This window comes from Rousettus aegyptiacus, unplaced genomic scaffold (genome assembly GCF_014176215.1).
Source record: "Rousettus aegyptiacus isolate mRouAeg1 unplaced genomic scaffold, mRouAeg1.p scaffold_m13_p_4, whole genome shotgun sequence".
NCBI lineage: Eukaryota > Metazoa > Chordata > Mammalia > Chiroptera > Pteropodidae > Rousettus > Rousettus aegyptiacus.
The window spans coordinates 152402010-152423065 of NW_023416307.1; the positions used below are offsets into that span (position 1 = coordinate 152402010).

A 21056-nucleotide genomic window follows, 5' to 3' on the forward strand; every position below is an offset into this window, starting at 1 on the left:
GGTTTCTGGGTACGCTAGCATTTTGTGTTACCTGCAGTTTGTCTTGTCTGTCTGTATTGTGTCTGTCTGTCTGGACTGGTCAAATGTACTGTTGCCCTCCTATTGCCTTGGTTTTCATAAGTCTACTTATTTTGATTCTTTCCTTAGGTCTGGCCTCCGTGGCCCCGTCCGACTGGATGCTAGGTCAGAGGCTGATCCTAGCCCTGGCTTATTTGGCTTTTGTGGGGATTCTCTCTTTTCTTGCCTGTTTTTACTAACATGGGTCAGGCTTCTTCCTCAAATCGTCCTACCCCCTTCAGTGCCTCCTTAACCATGTTAAGGATTTCAGGAGACGAGCCCACGCCTACGGAGCTAGTGTCACTCCCTTTGACCTTCAGAGGTTCTGCCAGTTAGATCGGCCCACATTTGGAACAGGGCGGCCATCAGAGGGGTCACTTGACCTGCAAACAGCCTTTCAGTTGTGGGGTATTGCCTACGAAAATTCTGGCCACCCTGATCAGGCTCCGTACATCGATGTGTGGATTGCTATTGTCTCTGATGCCCCCAAATACGTGAAGGACTGCCGTGGCGGAATAGAATCGAAGGCAACTCCCAAGCCTGTCCTTCTCTCCACACCAAAGGGGCAAAAAGAGAAACCGTCCGGACAGACACCTAACTCCCTTTACCCTGTCTCACAGGCACCCCCTGAGGACCCCGAGATCACTAGTCCTCCCCCTTACTCCCCTCGTAACCCGTTCCTGTCTCCATCTAACGGGGAGGCAGAACCCCTCCAGAGTCCTCCTCCACCCGCACTGGGGTTGTGTACCGGCCCCCACAAGACCCTGATCCTGCTCCTGACTCTTTGAACCAGGCGGCAGTCCTGGCCCCACTCCAGCAATTAGCTCCCCCAGTTTGGGGAGAAACCCAGAGGCCATTCACGGTCTATGTCCCTTTCTCTACCAGTGATCTGTACAATTGGAAACACTAGAACCCCTCATTCTCAGAGAAATCCCAGGGGTTAACCTCTCTCCTAGAGACTATTTTCTTTACCCACAAGCCGACCTGGGACGATTATCAGCAACTCCTCTGGGTCCTGTTTACCTTAGAGGAACGGGAGCGGATCCTGAGGGAGGCTGCAAAAGTGGTATTAGAGCCCAATGGGCAGCCTTCCACTGATCCGGCCCGCATCCAACATGTTCTCCCGAACACCCGTCCACCTTGGGACCCCAACACTGACCAAGGTAAAGAGGCTCTCCAACGGTATCGCCAGCTTCTGCTCCAGGGCCTCCAGTCTGCCGCCAGATGACCCACTAACTTATCTAAGGTAAGATAGGTCATCCAAACTAAGAATGAGTCACCAGTAGCATTCCTGGAATGACTCTCAGAGTCATACCGGTTGTGTACCCCTATTGGCCCAGAGGACCTTAATAATAGGAGGGCTGTGAATTTAGCCTTTGTCAGTCAGTTGGCCCCAGATATTAGAAAGAAACTACAGAAGATGGAAGGGTTTGAAGGGAAGAACCTGTCTGAGCTGGTCAAGATAGCCCAACGAGTGTTCAACAATAGAGATGAGGTAGATATAGCACAGACTAAGAAGATGACCAAGGTCCTGCTTGCAACCATGCAAGGAGCCAAGCCAAAGGGACCGCCAGGAAAAGGCAGGGGCAGGGGACAGGTACCCAGGGAGAACAATGGACCTAAGAGAGTCGGGTTAGAGAAGGACCCATGTGCATACTGCAAGAAAAAGGGACATTGGAAGGACGAGTGCCCTAAAAAAGTACAAGCCCCCAAGAAGAAGGCCTCCCCTTGTCCTCTTTGAGGATGCAAAATGAGGAGGTCGGGGCTCTTACATTATACGCCCCTGGGGGCCTAGGGTAACTTTACAAGTCAGGGACAAGCCTGTGAACTTCCTAGTAGACACAGGAGCTACCTACTCTGTCCTACAGAGCACCCAGGGCCCACTCTCAAAGGAAAAGACACTTATATAAGGGGCCACTGGACAAGGGAAATCTTACCGTTGGACCCAAGCCAGGATAACAGATCTGGGAAAAGGAACACTTACCCATTCATTTCTAGTTATGCCAGGATGCCCATACCCACTGCTGGGTAGAGACTTGCTACAGAAGTTACAGGCCACAGTTTCCTTCAAGGAAGGACATCCTGAACTGACTGTCGGGTCAGGCCCACTGGCCATTCTACTCACCTGCCCACTGTCTGAGGAATACCTTTTGCTAGAGGAGCCCCTAGCAAACTCACTGGGGGTTTTGCCTAAAAACCCCCTGTTAACTGAATTCCAACAAAGGATTCCTGGTGTCTGGGCAGAGGCAAATCCCCCCGGCCTGACAGCACATCATCCTCCTATTATAGTGACTCTGTCCAGCACAGCTACTCCAGCCCGGGTACGTCAACACCCTATCAGTCGGAAGGCCTGGGTGGGTATTGCTGTCCATATTCGAAGGTTGACGGAGGCAGGAATCTTGGTTCCTTGCCACTCCCCTGGGAATACTCCCTTGCTCCCAGTACAGAAGCCCAGCACCGATGACTACCAACCTGTCCAGGACCTCAGGGAGGTTAACAAGCGAGATGAGACCATCCACCTGATGGTCCCCAACCCTTACACTCTTCTCAGCCAGCTACCCCTGAATCATCAAGTATATACTGTCCTAGATCTGAAGGATGCCTTCTTTACTCTGCCACTGGCCAAGGCCAGCCAGCCTATCTTTGCTTTTGAATGGGAAGACCCAGACAGACTTTACTCAGGACAGTTGACTTGGACTTGACTGCCTCAGGGCTTCAAGAACTCCCCAACCCTATTCGATGAAGCCCTAAGTCAGGACTTAGTCGAATTCCACCAGAAGCACCCTGAGGTAATACTTCTACAATATGTTGATCATCTTTTGCTAGCAGCTGAAACAAAATTAGAGTGTAAACAGGCTACTGAAAACTTACTCCAGGAGTTAGACAAGAATGGATATCGGGTGTCTGCTAAGCAGGCTCAACTTTGCACTCTCCAAGCGACATACCTAGGGTACAATCTACAGAAAGGAAAAAGACCCTGTCCTCCAGTCAGATCGAGGCTGTTCTGAGGATACCTCAGCTGTGCACCAAGTGACAGGTTCGAGAGTTTCTGGGATCAGTAGGTTACTGCAGGCTTTGGATTCTGGGGTTTGCAGAAATAGCTAAGCCTCTGTACACTAGTACCAGAGGGAAAGGAGAGGACCTAGAGTGGGGAGAAGAAGAAAGGAAGGCATTTGAAACCCTGGAGGCAGCTCTAACCACAGCCCCTGCATTAGCCCTGCCCAACCTGGAAAAGCCATTCCAGCTCTTTGTTACCGAGGTGTGGGGAATCGCAAAAGGGGTCCTGACATAGACCCAAGAGCCCCGGAAGCGACCAGTTGCATACCTCTCCAAAAGATCGGACAACGTGGCAGCAGGATGGCCCAATTGTTTGAGGGCTATCGCTGCCACTGCAATCCTCACTAAGAAAGCCCTAAAACTGACATTAGGGCACACCCTCCAGATCATCGCCCCACACGCAGTTGAGTCAATGCTTCGCAGTCCACCGGACCGGTGGATTTCCAATGCTCGAATCACCCAGTATCAGGTCCTGCTTCTCAACTCACCCCACATACAGTTCCTGAAAACTGCCGTACTCAACCCAGCTACCCTACTACCTGACGATGACCCTCGCCAACCCCTACATGACTGCTTTGAGGTCCTAGAGAATGTCGCCTGCACCAGACCGGACCTGACAGACAGCCCTTGGCTGAATCCGGACGCCACTCTATTTACGGATGGGAGTAGCTTTGTCTCAGAAGGAGTCAGGTATGCCGAGGCTGCAGTAGTTAGTTACCACTGAGACTGTCATCTGGGCACAAGCCCTAAGCCAAGAAACTTCAGCTTAGCGGGCTGAACTAGTAGCAGTGACCCAAGCTCTGTGGTGGGGTGAAAACAAGACTGTTAACATCTACATGGACAGCAGGTATGCCTTTGCCACGGCACACATACATCACATACATGGGGTGTTAAATAAGGAAAGGGGGCTACTGACTTCGGGAGGAAAAGAAATTAAGAATAAGGAAGAAATACTAGCCCTTCTTGAGGCAATTTGGCTGCCAAAGAAGGTGGAAATCATCCATTGCCCAGGGCACCAGAACTTGGGCTCTGAGGTAACACAAGGCAACTCCTTCGCTGATCAGACAGCAAAGGAGGCTGCCCGAAAACCAGTGGGGTATGTAAGAGTAGAAAAATTTTCCAGTAAGCCAGTTACAGGGAAGTGATAGGAAGTGATATCTTCAGGCGTCAGCCCCCAGAAAAAGAACTGACAGCTGCCAGGATGCAGATAACAAAACTCATAAAGGCTCATAATTCATCTCAATTGGCTCTGTGGGTCTTAGAATTGATCGCCCCACAGCACTTATGTCCCTTGCTGACTTGAGAGATCCTGAACTGAAAGCACCAATTCTGATCTTTATCTTTACATGTCCAATTGTGTTCACACCATTCTCCAAGTAACACTGATAAGGAAATTTGAGGAATTTTCATTAAAAACTAATCAGCCATGTGTTCTGCTTCTGTAAATATGCTTGCTGCATGCAAGAGCTCACTTGCAGAGCTCACTTGTACTTTGCTCAACCTAAGTAACAAACGTAACTGCTTATACCCCTAGTAGCTCCTGCCTCTTGTAGCACTTTGTACCTTAGCAGCTCCCGCTTCCAGTAACAACTTGTAACCATCAGTAACCCATAACTCAAGCCCTTTTACCAATGTTACTACTTGCAACCATAGCAACTCCTGCCGTTTGTAACGGTCAGAGTTCAAATTAATCAATTGGCTTGTATAAAATTCTGGTATATAAGAAATGTTGCAACTGTGCTCTTGGCCCAGATCTTCAGAGCGTTAGCTCCTCTGGGACCACATGTAATAAATGCGAGCTCTCCTTCTCTCTGAGTTACTGCTTGGTTTTTCGCTGGTCTGATTTTGGAGCTTTTCTGCAACACCAGATTTATCACTGAAATACTCTGTGTGTATTTTCACTAGTAGTGCATGATGGTTTCCATGTCCCTTTAATAGCACCAATATTATGTACTTTTAAAAGATCAATTAAGGCAGGTCCGTGGTGCTATCTCACTGGTGCAATGGAGAAGCTGGTGAATCCCTCACTCTGTCAAAACTATAGTCTCCGTCCTCCCACCAGCATGGAGTATCTCATTAGCATCCAGGGCTCCAACTATGTCCTTGTTGCCTCTGACTGGGTGCTGCTATCAATATTGTCCAGATGAAGGACAATCATGACATGATGTTTAAGATGAGTGAAAAAATCTTACTCCTATGTGTTGGAGAGGCGGGATACACTGTACAGTTTGCAGAATATATTCAGAAAAATGTGCAACTTTATAAGACGAGAAATAGTTATGAATTGTCTCTTACAGCAGCAGCTAATTTCACATGCCAAAACCTCACTGTCTATCTTTGGCGTTGGACCTCATATCACGTCAACCTCCTCCTGGCTGGCTACACAATGAGCATAAGGGCCCGGCGCTCTCCTACTTGGACTACCTGGCAGCCTTAGCCAAGGCCCCCTCTTGCAGCTCATGACTATGGTAACTTCCTGACACTCAGTACCCTGAATTGATACTACACACCAACTATCTCACATGAGAGGGTACTGGAGATGCTAACAGCCAACTTCTGCTTTTGTAATCTGCTTGCTTGCTTGTTCAAAAGCCCACCAGGATGTGGAAAAAGCTCCAACATCAGACCAGCGAAAAACCAAGTAGTAACTTGGAGAAGAGAAATCAGGTTTATTACGCACGCACGGTCCCTGAGGAGCTAGTGCTCTGAAGATCTGGGCCCCAAGCTCAGTTGCAACATTCCTTATATACAGAATTTTACACAAGCTGATTGGTTAGTTTGAACTCGGATTGTTACAAATGGTGGGAGTTGCTATGGCTGCAAGTACTAACATTGGTGGAAGGGCAGGAGTTCCCGGTGGCTACAAATTATTATAGGAAGTAGAAGCTGCTAAGAGGTACAAACAGTTACATTCGTTGCTTAGACAAATAGGACAGAATGCAAGTGAGCTCTTGCAACAAGCGTATTTACATAGGTAGAACAGAGCTGATTAGCCTTTTGGATGAGAATTCCTCAAAATTCTTCTTCAGAGCTTCTTAGAAAATGTCTAGATGAGCTCCAGAAACACTTCATCCTGAATCTGCCAACCTTCAGTGTTCGAATCATCGACAAAAATGGCATCCATTACCTGGACATTTCTTTCCCTAAACAGGGTTCCTAATGTCCTGCACTCTCACTTGCCAAGGAACTTTTCAATGGGTTCCCTTATTTTTTTCTACTCTTTCAACATGCACTCTTGATAGATGGTTAAGTCAGAATAAAGCTGAATATGAATAAGTCGAGAGAAAAAGATTAAGAAATGTTAGTGTTTTTTAGAGTTTATTTGATGAAACATCAATTCAAATTAGGCAGTGTCAAACTGGAACTGGTTAGGAGTGATCCATCAACAAGAACTAGGGGCAAGGTTTTTATAGAGAAGATGAGCAAGCAAAGCAATGAAACTGACTATAGATTAAGCATTATTTGGGAAGCCTGGTTGGCTGTTTGTGATTGGTTGTTTTACTTAACCTCAAGGCATTTACAGAGATTGACTTTGGTTTAGCTTTCATGACCAAAATTTGGTGTTAGCATCACTTAGTCACCATTAGGTTTAAGCTATTCTTGCCACAATGTGAAACTTGTAGGTTTTGATATGAGATTTGTGGAATTGTTTCGGCTGTTCATTATTCATTTTGTTTCCCTTTCTCCAAACACAGTAAGAGTACATTAGATGTACTGCTGATGTCTGTAGCTGTGTATTTAAGACCCTTGAGGGAACACAATGAACCACGGAGACCACAGTGATAGCGGAGAAAGATAATACCAAGACATTGAAATATGCTCCTTAGCCAGGGTCCCCATGGAACAAACTAGTTCATATCTAATAAAAGAATGTACCTGAGGAGGTATCAACTTTGTCTTTGCCAAGTGGCTTGTTCATTTTTTGTATTTACTATAGTACCACAGGGTTTGATCCAGGTACAGTGGGAGGTATTTGCTATGGCACAGACTCCTCCTTGTTCAGACAATAAGTAATTTAAAGCAATTATATTTTCTAAAACCACCTCAGCAAAAAAGTCTAGGGACTTCTGTTGTGTATCTATGGCCCTGGGACTAGATTTAGCAATAGTTGCAAAGGTTAAAGAGGATTGTTTCCCCCATGTTAACAGTGAGAAAAAGCAAGTAGCAAAAAGGCAAAAGGAATAAAAGGATTCATATTGGAGATGAAGATCTCGATCAGTCACCTTGGGAGAGTTGTGCCCCTCATGATGTCCTCTGCTTCTGGGGAGGAACCTCCCTATTCAATTTTAGCTCTTCAGCCAGTGTGCAGGTCAGAGCCTGCAGAAGCCCTTTTGACTGGGAGATGTGGCCCCCAGGTTTAAGGCCCTGAAGTTTGGCCTGAGTCTTAAGGAGGATCTGGTATGGTCCTTCCAATGAGGTTCAAAGGCAGCCTTTCTTTTTAGGTTCCAAGTCAGAAGAATAGGAGAAAATTGGAAAGATTAATTTGGAGACTTGTAGCCAGATATTTAGGAAACCCAGAGGAATTCAGGAGGCAATCCAGTTTACAAGTAGATAACAAAACCTCAAAGACCATGAATAGGACTAGAACGATATTCACAAAAGTATGTTATAGTACTTTTACTAAAACATAACTTTTATCTTTACAATTACCCCCACGTTTAGCAAAGATAATCACAGGAAGACTAATTTGTTAACAAAGTAAGTCTACTTGTATTAAACGTAGCTTGTTACCTAAGTACAACAAGAATAGTGATTGACCACATAAGCTTCTTAAAAGTCTGCTTTGCCGAAACTTATAAGAAATCTTATACTGGATTTTTAAGTCTCTTGAGGCTAGGAAGCCAAAGAAAGGACTTGCCAGATGTTGCCTGAAATACCTATAGATTTGAGTGAATTCTTCATCTCTTGAAGTTCCAAAATATCTTGATATTCCTGGGGCTGCCAGGAAGTCTGGAACCCAATAAGCAAGATATCAGGGGCTTTACTGGCTCCATGAAATCAACCTTAGTATCTTAAAAATGTCTGGTGATATCTGATTTTTTGCACCTCGTTTTTAAATAAAACATTCCAAGGTAATATAATGTTTCCATTTCTGTTCTGTTACATGAAGAACAGATTGTTATTGAATTTATGCAAGCAACTGTAGTCCATAAAAATAAAAATACTTAAGTTTCACAATTCTGGAGAGATCGAATAAGGAGAAAAACATAAATATTTTAATTGTTTACAAAGGTATAATTTACTAAATTACTATAAGGTGTACATAGCTTAAGAGAAAAAAAAGATTTCCTTAAATTTGGAAAATAAAATGTTAAAGAAACAGCATGTTTCAAACAAAAAGTCATAAAAATTATAATCACCTTTATTGATCCATTTAATCCATTTTTTCCTGTTCGGCTTGAACCCAGCTTTTCCATGACAGTTCTGGAATTCAAACCCAGCTTAGTTAGTGATCTTAAAGTTATGAGAAACCTGTATTCTAGAGTACTTATTGCATCCTTTTCAAAAATCTCTGAAGATGAAGCACTTTGAAAAAACATCTGAGTAAAGCAGCAACTGTAAATGACTAAAAGACTTTTTTAAATGGTTATCTGATAAGGGTTCATCTGATAAGCTATTTAGTTCTTTTCCTGCCATACAATAATTAAACTGGACAATGAGAATATTGACAAATTTCTATGAACTTCAAGATTGCCTACATTAGCAACATTTATCCACATAACCTAAGGTTTATCAATTCATGACAACGCATCCCATATAATTTAACATACCAAATAAAGCTAGTTTCACATTTTAGGCCCCCAATAAGCATTCTAACTTTGTCTAAAAGGGCTCCCTGAGAATCACATCTAATTTTTATTTTCTTGAGCTTCAACTCTCTTCCCTTCTTTCTCCTTTAGCTCTGAGACTTAAATCATAGCTCGCAAAAATCTCTCCCCTCCAGGTTACATACCTGACATTATCCCTCTAACTCCCTTCTCCTTGTCACACTACTGATCCTATTGTCCAGCTAGGAGGAAGGGGGTGGACACCAGAAGCAAAGGTCCCTCAGCACTGAGGTTCTACTGCAAAGAAGAAAAAAAAAATGGTCAGGCTTATGCCTGATAGATGACTGTAGGAGAGGAAATTCTCTGAAAAGATTTCCGGTTTCTTATGCCCTTGATGAATGAAAGATGGTCCAGAAGATAATTATGATAATTAAGGGTATACTTCTTCCCTTAAAATGAGATGGCAGTTGTGGGTAAACAGAACTAACTGATAGGAAATCAAATTAGTTTGACTCTATTACCTTGCAACAAACCGGATCACTGTGAATCCAACCAACTAACAATGCTTCTAACTGGGATTTTCAATCATTGCCACAGCCATAAAAGTCAAGTCTTCTGTACAGTAAATACTGAGGCAGTTCTTATTTACTTAGGCAGCAGGGTGGAGCCAGCTAGTCAGAACTGAAGTCAGTGTGCAAGAAAAAGTACATATAGGTGACACATGATTGCTGACTCCAGTACCTAGCTACACCCACAACACACGTGTGCGTGCATACACGCACATACATGCACACCCACAAATGCAAATCCATTAGCTCTTTAAGGCTGAGATAACAGTAATAAGACTCCCAGGAGTACAAGAAAAAAATATGAATGAGGCTTTTGTACGTCAAATCCTTTGATATCCATCTTTAAAAATTTGGTTCAGTGGTGGGAGATTTCATCCCTAGTTTAAGAATGGTTCAACTGTAGAGCTGAGTTTTTAAAAATTTATTTAACTAGAATATACAAATATTACCTATGTGCTAAAAGAAATAGATACCATACCCACTCTCAAAAAACACACAAGTTGTTATGAAAGTACACACATACTCATTAAGTTGACAATAACTGACAAGGCAACTTAATAATAATTGCGAACTGTAGTGTAGGTTAATTTAAAGCACTGAGGTCAAATCAACAGAAGCTTAGGAGGAAGAAGCATTTGAAGAAAAAGGTCTTTCGTAGATGAGCTGGATCTTAACAGTTCTGAGAAACAGAGAATTACAAACAGGAAAAAGTTTTTTATGTAGGGAACACAAGTGATGAGGGTCTAGATTAGAGTAGAAGTTTCAAAAGGGCAACTCTCGAGAGAAAGGAAAAAGACTCAAGTCTTGGAGAATGACTTCATGTAAATGTCAAATGAAGGGGGAATAGAAATGATCTCTGTCCTTGAAAGGCAAACACTCTGATTAGGGGATGCATAATTGAAAAATAGAAAAAAATTTAAAACAGAAAAAGAGATAGGGAATCCCTACACACACATGGCATGCATAGTCCTTGCTCCCCAATACTGGGGACAGATTACAGTGATACTTTCACTGTCTCATCATGACCCAGCAGACAGCAGCTACGCAATGGCCGACTATGAGTGGTAGTTCCAAAAGAAGGTCAGGGTAAACACCTTTCTTATGAAGAAAGCTTAATTCAAAGTTCCTTGCTCCCTGTTGTGGACAATCACCCTTATGAAATTGACCGAGCCAGAGCTGAGTGCTTCTCTCCAGAGTGAGTTCGCTGGTGGTGATTGAAAGTGGAACGCTGACTGAAGGCTTTCCCACACTCGATACATTCATAGGGTTTCTCACCAGTGTGAACTCTCTGGTGTACAGTGAGCTGTGAGCTGTCACTAAAGGCTTTCCCACAGTCGTTACATTTATAAGGTTTCTCTCCAGTATGGGTTCTCTGATGTACCATAAGGCTAGAATTATGACTAAAGACCTTCCCACACTCATTACATTCATAAGGTTTCTCACCAGTGTGAATTCTCTGGTGTATAATGAGGTATGAGTTTTGATTAAAGGATTTTCCGCATTCATTGCATTTATAGGGTTTTTCACCTGTGTGAAGTCTCTGATGTCGAATAAGACTTTTACTTAGACCAAATGCTTTCCCACACTCATTACATTCAAACGGTTTTTCTCCAGTATGAATTCGTTCATGGTCCGCAAGTTGAGAGTTCTGGTTAAAGGCTTTCCCACACTCCCTACATTTGTATGGTTTTTCCCCAGTATGAAGGCGCTGATGTCTAATAAGACTTTTATTCCGACTGAAGGCCTTGCCACACTCAATACATTCATAAGGCTTCTCCCCAGTGTGGATTCTCTGATGGTCGATAAGATTTCTATTAGAACAGAAAGCTTTCCCACACTCACTACACTTGTAGGGTTTCTTACCAGTGTGAAGTACCTGATGTCGGACAAGATTTTTATTCCGAGTAAAGGCTGCTCCGCACTCATTGCATTCAAAAGGTTTCTCCCCAGTGTGAGTTCTCTGGTGGTCATAGAGTTTAGAACTCTCATTGAAAGCTTTTCCACATTCATTGCATTTATAGGGTTTCTCCCCATTATGGAGTCTCTGGTGTTGAATGAGATGGGAGCTGTGCCGGTAGGTCTTTCCACACTTGCTGCATTCATAGGGCTTTTCCCCCGTGTGGATTCTGAGATGAACTATGAGCTGAGAGGTCTGCCTAAAGGTCTTACCACACTCATTACACTCATAGGGTTTCTCTCCAGTGTGAATTCTCTGATGGCCAATGAGGTGTGAACTCCAATGAAAAGTTTTGCCACACTCGTCACACTGATAGAATTTCTGTGCCTTCAGAACTCCTTGATGCTCTGCAGGACTGGAGGACAGATTTGGAAGTTCCTCAAGTTCCTTATTATCACATTCACCTTTTGTGGATTTGTTTTTATCCTCATGTGTTATTTCCAAGAAGTCATTTTCCAAATGGTTCCCTTCCTCACCTGAGGGTTGCACTTCTAGCTTCTCCAAAGCAACTTCACAGGCATCTCCAGCCTCTTGGCCCCCTGGAACTACCCCGTAGAGGCCTCCTGGTGTCCCATCAGATGACACTGATCCTTTAGAAATTTCCTGCTTCGGAAGCAACTCTGATTTCTTCATCCTAATGTCCCCTGCTGCCAAGAGAAAGAAAATAGATTTTACTCATTTCTTATCCTATTTTGGAAAAAGAATCATCAGGAGGCCAATTGCCTGAAAATTCTTCACATTATGAGTAAGGAATAAGGTACCCCTTGAGAATAGGTGAGAGAATGAGAAATAGCTCAAATTTTTCTTCATGGACAGAAAGCTGAAGAGGGATAAGATGGTCAGTGGAGGAGGGTGGACGAAAAGAGATGTTTATCTAATACAGCCAAGTGAAAAGGGTAATTAGAAGGTAAGTGTTTGAGATCTTTGACTGCCAGTTGACTCATGCAATCAGAGGCTCCTTACCCTCTCCCCTTTCACCGGAATGTTCATTTGCTTGGCTTCACCATGCCAGAAGTACCCAAGGACATACCCTTGAGATAGTAATGTTATGTTGAAACATCTAGACAATATATGTGTCTGAGCCAACTTAAGGCCTCTACATAAACTTTTAAGATCCTGGTGGGCAAGAGATCTACTCGCCCAGGTCAAGGCTCATAAGTTAAGAACACCTGCTTATTGTATCTGCCACCTACCATGTGGAATGGTCTGCCTCTTCCTTCCGTCTCTCCTTGATGTCGGTGTATAAAGCCCAACTTCAGATTTCACCCAGGAAGGTCCCGAGGTTGTGAACCAACCAACAGACCAGATTGTAAAGAATGGTCTGAATTACAGAAGTCACTTGGATGTTCTGTCTCCTTAGTAAAATGAACTCTAAGGTCCTTTACAACTATGACACTGTATGGTTCCATGAGTCTTAAAAAAAATGTTGGGGAGAGTGATGGTGAGTATCTCAAAACAAATATGAGAAACAGTATAGGCGAACAGGACAAAAAAAAAAAAAAAACCCACATGACAATAAGTGATGCTGGCACAACTGGAGAATGCCAATATTTTGAAAACTTACAGGTTCAGAAATGCTGGGGTCAAGTATTAAAGGGGAGAGCAGAGCTTTAAAAGTATGGATACTCTAGTGCCTGGAATACTGAATTGGCAGGAACCAGTACTACATTCCTAGGCAAAAATAAGGACATCGAACATTTGAAATATAAATCGAAATATGTCTTTGATAGCTTGACAAGCTAGAATAATATGAAACTGAAAAGCTGAATATTTGGTTTTGAACTCTAAAATTTAATACAAAAGCTGGGAGAAGGTAAACCAATCAGTCATAGCTAAACACATAAATTTTGGTTCCTTTCAACAAAAACAAAGCCACAAGACTTCATACCATTTTAGCATATGGAAAATTAAAGACATCTGGTTCACTGACTGATATGTAATGAGTCCTAAGTCCACCCTCTCCAGGTTGGCTACTGTCCTGGACTTATCCACCAGAGAAGCTACCCATAAACATCCCTTTCCAGGATACTATCAGGTACCAGCTTTTGCTCAGAGGGAAGCTGAGGCAAACCATGCTTTGTGACAAGTAACCCACTCATCCCGACATGGACCACAAGTGACTGAACCAGGGCCAGGCACTACGTGCACATTTAGCTTTTCTGTAGATTAGTCATCGGGCTCTGCTGTAGCTTGGGCCCAAGTTCTGCCCAAACAGAGATGAAATTTAAAGGCTGAAGCTCCCTTGTTGTCCCTCTCTGAGCACACTCTGAACTGGAAGTAGAGCAAAACGGAGGAAATTACACTACAGTCAGAGCTCAAGCAGATATAATGCATGGAGAGAAGCCAAACCATCAGAAGCCACAGCAAGCAGAAGGCGTGAGTGAACAGAAAGTCCAAGTAAGAAGGAGTTATGAGGGGGATGAAAGAGTCAGAGTGAAGAGAACGGGCAGCAGTGGGAGAAGAAAACAGATATGCAGGGAGCAGCTGTGTTTCATTCCCAGTAAAACAGGGCAGAAAAATTCATGTACTTTTGTTGCCGAGGCGCCCAGGCCCCGCAGTTACAGGGAGGCCTTGCTTCCCGAAGTCTGGTGTAGCTGCTCGGTTTATACGGGGTTCCCATTGCTGTAGCCTCACTAGAAGTCATAGCTCAGCACTTGAAATACCTTCAGTGGCTTTCTGTTCCTCAAAATTACAGACTCTAACCAATAACCACCCTAGCTCAATCCATAATGAAGTAAAGAGAAGGCTGATAACTGTCAGAGCTGGGTGATGGGCAAGACAGGTTCGTTATACTGTTCTCGCCCCTTTGTCTACATTTGCAATTTTTCATGATAAAAAGTCATGAAGAAAAGGAACATAGCAAAGAAACCGTGAAGGAGGCAGAGCTAAGGGACTGGGGCACGGAACCATTACCCCACGAGGCCACGCTGCGGTGCGTTTCCGGCATGACGTTCCCACGCCGGGCTCTCTGACTCAGTGCCGGACCTTTCCACTTCCTCTCGGAGTCGTCCACAAACAGGACTCGTACGCTGCAGACTCCTGGAATGACAAGCTCCTGTTGCTCAGTGCCATTCCCAGCCTGAAGGGCAGCGTCATCAGGGAACACAGGGTAAGGGCCCTAACGGGCAAAGGGCTGGGGGAGGGAGAGGCTGGGATGACACATCTAAAAGGACAGTCCAGGGCAAGAGAGTCCATGAACTCAGCAGGCGGGACCAGCCCCAGGGAAACACTCGGGCGGGGAAGCCACAGGGGCAGAGCCCGGCAGATGCGCTCTAGCTATTCCTGGGCCACGGACTCGGATCTCGGCGAAGACAAGAAGAACCAAGCTCACCTGGGGCCTGACCGCCTGAAGCACAGTTGCCGCCGCTTGGTCTCCTAAGTTCCCTGCCTGGCGAGGGGCAGGCACCGGGGAAGCGCGTCGAGCTGGGGTAGGAGAGAAAGCTGTGAGTCGAACGAACCCAGCCCTTGGCTCCAGTGAGGGCTGTAACCCAGGGGGTAAATTCACGAGAACCCAGGCAGCTCCGCACATACGGGCTCTCATCCCTCTTGCACACCACACGGGCATTTTCCTAAGCATGCTGTGACTTTTCCACGGAGGACACAGTAGAAGGTCCCTAGTTAAAGTGAAAACTGGCTTCTCCCAGGCCTCATCTCCAACCCCTCTGAAGGAAGCCATACTTCTGACCAGTCTTTCCCACGGCTTCCCTAGCCTCACCTGGTTCCTCTCAGATCGCCGGCCCCTCATTCCCTGGTTTTTCTTCCTTCCCTTGCCCTCCTTGGACACGCCAGGTGCTCAGGCCTCAGCGCTGCCCACTGTTCTCTGCAGAGCTCTCACTGACTCACACTGCTCTGATGCTTCGCCCACACCTCCCAGCTGCCTTCTCCTCCCCTATCACAAGCTGCTAGTGGCCACTGGATATTTCACCTGCTGGTCCACATGAAGATAAATTCAGTTTCAAAAATGCATGTGCTTACCGTCTTATTTTTCTACCTTCCCGTGTTCTTTCAATGATACTAGACATGGGGCAAACCTCTAATTTCCAATTTCCTTTCTTTAAGCCTACATCCAACAGATATTCCTTAAACTGATCTTCAGATTCAATACAATCACTATCAGAATCCAGCTGACTTCCAGGTACCAACTGACATGTTGATAATAGACCTCAATATGGAACTCAAGAGTTCCAGCAGAGACAAATCGATCTTAAAATAGAGTAAGCTGGAGAATTCCCACTCCCCAATTTTACAAAGCATAGTCATCCAAACGGTGTGGTCCTGGCATAAGAACAGATATATAGATCAACAAAATAAAAGTACAAAAATAATTCCCTACATCTACAGTCAAGTGAGTTTTGATGATGTTCCCAAGAGCATTAAAGAGGAAAGAATACATCTTTCAGCAAATGGTGCTAGAAAAACTGGATGTCAAACACTAAAGAATGAAGCTGGATCACTACCTCAAACTACATATGAAAATTATATGGACAGCAGGATTTTACACCTATAGCAAAGCGGCCCCATTACTCTGTGCACCAAGGCAAGGCTTATGGTCACGGCAGCCTCCACCGCCGACCACCGTAAGACACCCACGACACCACCTGTATAACGAAAGCCATCCTCTCTCACATTCGTCATGAAACCATACCTGTTCAACGTCTCAGGGACTCAGCAAGTGCTGCCAGGGCGTACGAGGAACACGTGACTGTAGCTGAGATGGCAAGAACACTCACGCCGGAGCACGCCATCACCCAGCTCCAGGGAGAAACTCCAGCCCAGCTCCAGGGCAGGCGAAGAACTACACCAAGGGTCAGGAGCACGGAGGAGGCGGCCCGGTTAAGCAGGGAAATGAAGCCTCGCTCTGAGGAAAGGGGGCGAGGTAAGAGGATGTTTTCAAAGAAGACAAAAGCAAAGGAAAACGAGAGAAGTGATAAACATCTGAAGGCCTATGAAAACGGCCTGGAAGACACACCAGACGACAGAAGGCACAAGAGGAAACGGTGCCTCGGGAGCCAGGGCGGCGGGCTCCAGCCTCGCCGAGCTCCCGCAGCACAGACAGGAAGGGACCACAACGGCACAGAGAGGGGCAGACGCTTTCCCAGCCGACTCGCAGGACAGCCCGCAGAAGAGGCAGAAAACTAACGTATGGAAAGGACTAGCGAGCTGCTAAGGGTGAAGCCAAACACAATGAACCTGAGGCCAGAGAAGCATCCTGAAAAGACGCGCCCAGCGGGAAACGCACATGGCAATGCCCCATCTCAGGACTGGGAGACCCCCATGAAATCGGCACCGAACACAAGCTCCAGGCGGGCCTGTTCCGAGGCAGCTGCGCAGAAACGTCCAAGAGGTCGGTGAAGCATTTGGAAAGACGTGATGAGAAGACTGACACACAGGAACCACGGTGCCTGCCTGGGCATGTGGCGAAGGATTCCAGGTCTTCAGCCAAGAGCGAGCGAGCCCAGCCTCTGCGGCCACCAACACGGAAAAGCTAAAGCCCCCCGGGCTTGCTAACTCGCACGGAGAGACTCAGCCGAGGAAGGGGGTGGGGGCCAGTGAGCTGAACCTGCCCAGTTACATCCAGGTACCCTAAGTCTCAGGGTCCCGCCAGGTCCCTCTCAGCCACTGAGGACAGAAGAAGAGCTCCATTCATCGGCTGTGCAGATTCTACCACAGACCTGGGCCCGGGGCCAAGGCGGCAAGCGGACCTGGACCAGGCCTCGGCTCCCACAGCTTCGCACCTTAACCCACTCGCACTCCCACAAGGAAAATGCCTTTGAAAACAACTGGGAAAATCCCAAGCAATCCTCTGGGCATTTTCAAGGACTTTTTCTTCTTTTTGTTATTTTGCTCCTTCATTCATAGGCGACATAATTTTGTTTGTTTGTTTTCCCTTCTAAAATTCTCATTAAGCAGTCGCAACTAAGAAACTCTGCTTCCAGTTCGTATGTAAAATGCTGAAAGAAGACTTACACAAATACGTCAAGAGATGAGCTCAAATCTGGTGCCCAAAACTTGACTTCCACATCCCATTCCCCAACACACAGAACCGGAAGGGATCTTTGGAGAGGTGCTGGATTCCAGGGCTGGGGGAGGGAAGATACAAGAGGAGGGTTCTGTGCTGCCTGAAAGTCAGGGAAACGGCACAAAAAAAGATGGCGCGCTGCAAGGGGAAACAGGAGCCAACCTGAAAGAGCTCCGATGGCCACAGCTGAAACGATCTGGGTAACAGAGTAAATAACAGCACCGCATCGGAGGCCAAAGACTAAGTGACACATCCAACGTCACGCACTGAGGCAAATAATCGAATAAACAAACAAGAGGGAGAAGGCACAACTCTTCCTCACAAAGAATTCCACTTAATAAATGTGGAAATGAAGAGAAATGAAAACGGAAATGAAAGTCACCATTAGGACATTATAGCAATAGCTGCAGGACCCTCCAAGGAATGCTAATTGGTGAATGACAATTAAGGAGAAACAGGGCATTTCTAAGCAAAGTCTCAAAGTATCTTCCCCCAAATACTAATTGATTACAAGGGAAAAACACTGGTGAAACCCAGCAGACACCTCAAAATCAAAATTAATATCACCAGCAATAAGGCATATCGACATCATCCTCAATCTAAGCAGAACAAACTATAACAAAGCCAAAGTGAGGGTCATTCTGAAAATACAAATACAAAATATTTTGAAAGTGTCAAGGTCATGAAACCCAAGAAAAGACTTAGGAAAGGCCACAGAGTGAAGGAGAAAAAGGGACATGACAACCAAATAAATGTGGGATTCCACACCGGATCCTGAGACACAAAATGGTCAATAGTAAGAAACCGATGAACTCTGATTAAAGTCAGCAGTTAATTATCATACTGTATCAGGAGAAATTAAGTTGGATGACTGTACCATGGTTATGCAAGATATTAACTTTAGGTAAACTAAGTAAGTGTGTTAGAGAACTCTGTATAATTCTGCAACCCTAAGTCTACAATCATTCAAAATGAAAGGTTTTAAATGGAAGCACTCTGAGTTTTTACCGTTTGGGGAGTTTTTTCCAATTTATTTCTATCAGATATTTAGGATTAACTCTGCAAGGATGTCGAGGACCTCCTACGACGAGAATGAAATAACACATGTGGGTGACAGCTATGTATGCAGTATAATAAAACAAGGAAGAGGAGGTAAGAGGTCTAAGCTCACGGTAGGGAAAGTGTAAGCTCAAAAATTCAATCCTGAGAGCACATCATGACTCGCCTGAGGGAGCCCTTTCAGATTCTTTCCGATATAAAAATACTGAAGACTGCACAGAAAGGTAAGTCAGTTTTACTACCCTTCATGCATTTTTCCTCTCAAGCAACTCTCTGAAATCACAGAAGGCTTGTACACTGATGTTTCCTGGAAACAGGAGCCACGGAAAACTTAACAGTGAACGGTCAGTGTTTCTGAAGCTTGCATCGGTTCTCCTTTTAAGTACATTTTGAGGTTTGTACAATACATTCTCATCTTTTCAGCTTACGGGAAGGATCACTTTTCAAACCAAAACTCGTCTGCCTTCCTTCACCATTAACGTAACAGTAAGAACAGCGTCACGGGTCAGTCCCTAACTATGCACACAGACATCCACGTGTGTGTAACAGAGGCACGTTCCCTAAAATCCTGAATCAAAATATGGCTGACGCCACTGCCTGTCATTTCCTTGCAAAATAACCAACTAACATTAATGAGTCTTCACTTCTGAACTCTACGCGCTTTGAAACAGGATGGTGTTCTTTCCTGGCCATCACTTTTAACTTAGGAAGGAGACCATTCTTGATTTCTTAGGCCTATCAAGTCAGTGGACTGTACGGTACCCTTAAGTTGGAGATATAGCTTATGTTTTAAAAACTGCATTTTGCATATAACTTTCATTTTTAGAACAGACAATAATCCTAATAAACAAGATTTTGTTATTTTTCTCCACAAATATCACTTGTTAAGCACTTACAGCCTCCTCTACTGTGTACTATGGGAAATAAACTGCAAACAAAATTTTTAAAAATTTTTTTTTAGTTTTAAAAAAATTTTTTAGGTGAGGCAACCATTGGTTGACCTCACAGACTGCAAGAATTTGCCATCTTACAATCCCTTAATTTTTATGCCTACAGTACCTGGTCTTCCTAGATGCAAATGTTTTCTTTTAATGATAGTAGCAAAAATAAGTCTTCAACCAGTATATGAATTCAGTCAGAAAACTGGAGATAATTTTCCAAAAAGCAACAGTATAAATGTACTGAATACCACTAAATTATACTTTAAATGGTTAAGACGATACATTTTTATATATATTTTCATCGCGGTCATATTTTATCACCATATTATGTTTTTAAGAGCAACAGTATGATCCCATTTCGTAATAAATACATAGATATGAGTTGGCATAATATGGCACACGTTTTTAAATGTCGGAAGCTTCCTGCCGAAAACATCTGCGGATTGCAGTGACTTTTACTTTTCTTACACCCACCCGCGTCACCTACCCGCCAGTAATGAGTACGCTTTGTTTGCATTATTGGGAGAAGAGAGAAAGCATGGAAACCTCCACTCCGAATTCTGCGCCCCGGGCGGCGAGGCGCTCCCAGATCCGCCCTCGCCCGGCGGGGACGGGGCGCCCGGCCAGCCCAGCCCGCCGCGGGCGCCGCCTCCAGGCCGGCCCTCAGCCCCCCGCTCCCGCCGCGGCCCAGGCCGGCGCCCTCGCCGCGCCCCCGCACCCCGCGCCCGCGCCCCGCCAGGCCGCTCACCGACACCCGCGGCCACCACAGTCGCTGCCAGGGCCGCACCGTCGGCCCCGTGCTTGTCTCGCCGCCGGATCGGGTCGCGCACGCGCGTTGCCTCCCTGGGCCTCGGAGGCCTCTCTAGGAATCTGGGAGGGCCGACGTCTCGGCTGCTCTCTGGTCTCGAGGCAGTGCTGACCAGCCTCTCTGAGCCACCTTCCCCACTGGATACCTGTCCTGCACTGACTTAAAGCTCTGTCAGTCTTGGCTTGTTTCCCTGCCTCCCTCCCAATGTGTGCGCAGGGCTAGCCTTGGGGCCTCCCTGTCCCCAGGGAAGACAAGGCTTCAAACCCTGGGGTCAAAATAGGGACTAGTAATATCTAGCTGACAGGTTATAGCAAGTGTTAAGCAGTCACTGGTTTCTCCCTGGGCCCCCTTCAATGAGGGGAAGCAAATCCTAAGGGAGGCTAGTTTCCAGGAGGACTTCTTACCCCATCACCACCACAACCGGGGGTACTTTCTCATTCTGAGCCACAGGCACCCACGACTTTACCTTCCACATCTCCCGCTGTTTACTCTTGTGGGAGAGTTTTAATGAGACTCACCTAGATGCTACTCGCCAATATGTGGAGTCCTGGAAGATTAGGTTTGTGGGTAGATCCACCACTTGGAGAAGAGCTAAAGCAACATCAGCAGCCTGCTCAGCCTCTGTAGGAGCAAACGTCTTTTATTACCAGCACCAGAGAACCTGGAGGATGTGCAGCCAATGCAATAAAGAGTGTTGTCTTTATGAAGGCATGTTACAAGGTGCTGTGCAAGGTGCCAGGTAGCTATTCTGGTTACCCTCAGGTACAGGTTTACTAGTGGCAGATCTTGGCATGTTGCCAATTGATCTTCCAGCAGGAGGG

The 21056-nt window shown here is 45.4% G+C and overlaps 2 protein-coding genes and 1 pseudogene across 8 annotated transcripts in view; 1 reads left to right on the top strand and 2 right to left on the bottom strand.

Moving 5' to 3' along the window:
• Positions 1-14338, bottom strand: part of ZNF445 (zinc finger protein 445) — a 39847-nt gene extending 25509 nt beyond the window's left edge. For 2 of the 7 annotated variants that reach the window (XM_036218909.1, XM_036218905.1), the window contains exons 1-2: positions 11885-11976; positions 8475-8538 (exon numbers count right to left, since the gene is read on the bottom strand). The gene's annotated coding sequence lies outside the window, so the exon portion shown is untranslated. Of the gene's footprint in view, positions 1-8474; positions 9724-11884; positions 11987-14321 lie in introns of those variants that run through there. The other 5 variants (XM_036218907.1, XM_036218903.1, XM_036218902.1 and 2 more) reach the window with 4 other exon arrangements.
• Positions 387-8383, top strand: LOC107509050 (annotated as a pseudogene).
• Positions 9858-20710, bottom strand: LOC107509071 (zinc finger protein 852). Its single transcript, XM_036219677.1, is given in 6 exon segments — positions 9858-12055; positions 14322-14429; positions 14432-14447; positions 14740-14831; positions 20176-20297; positions 20640-20710. Coding segments are annotated over 6 exon segments (1860 nt in total). The 3' UTR covers positions 9858-10604.
• Between the last annotated feature and the right edge of the window lie 346 nt (positions 20711-21056).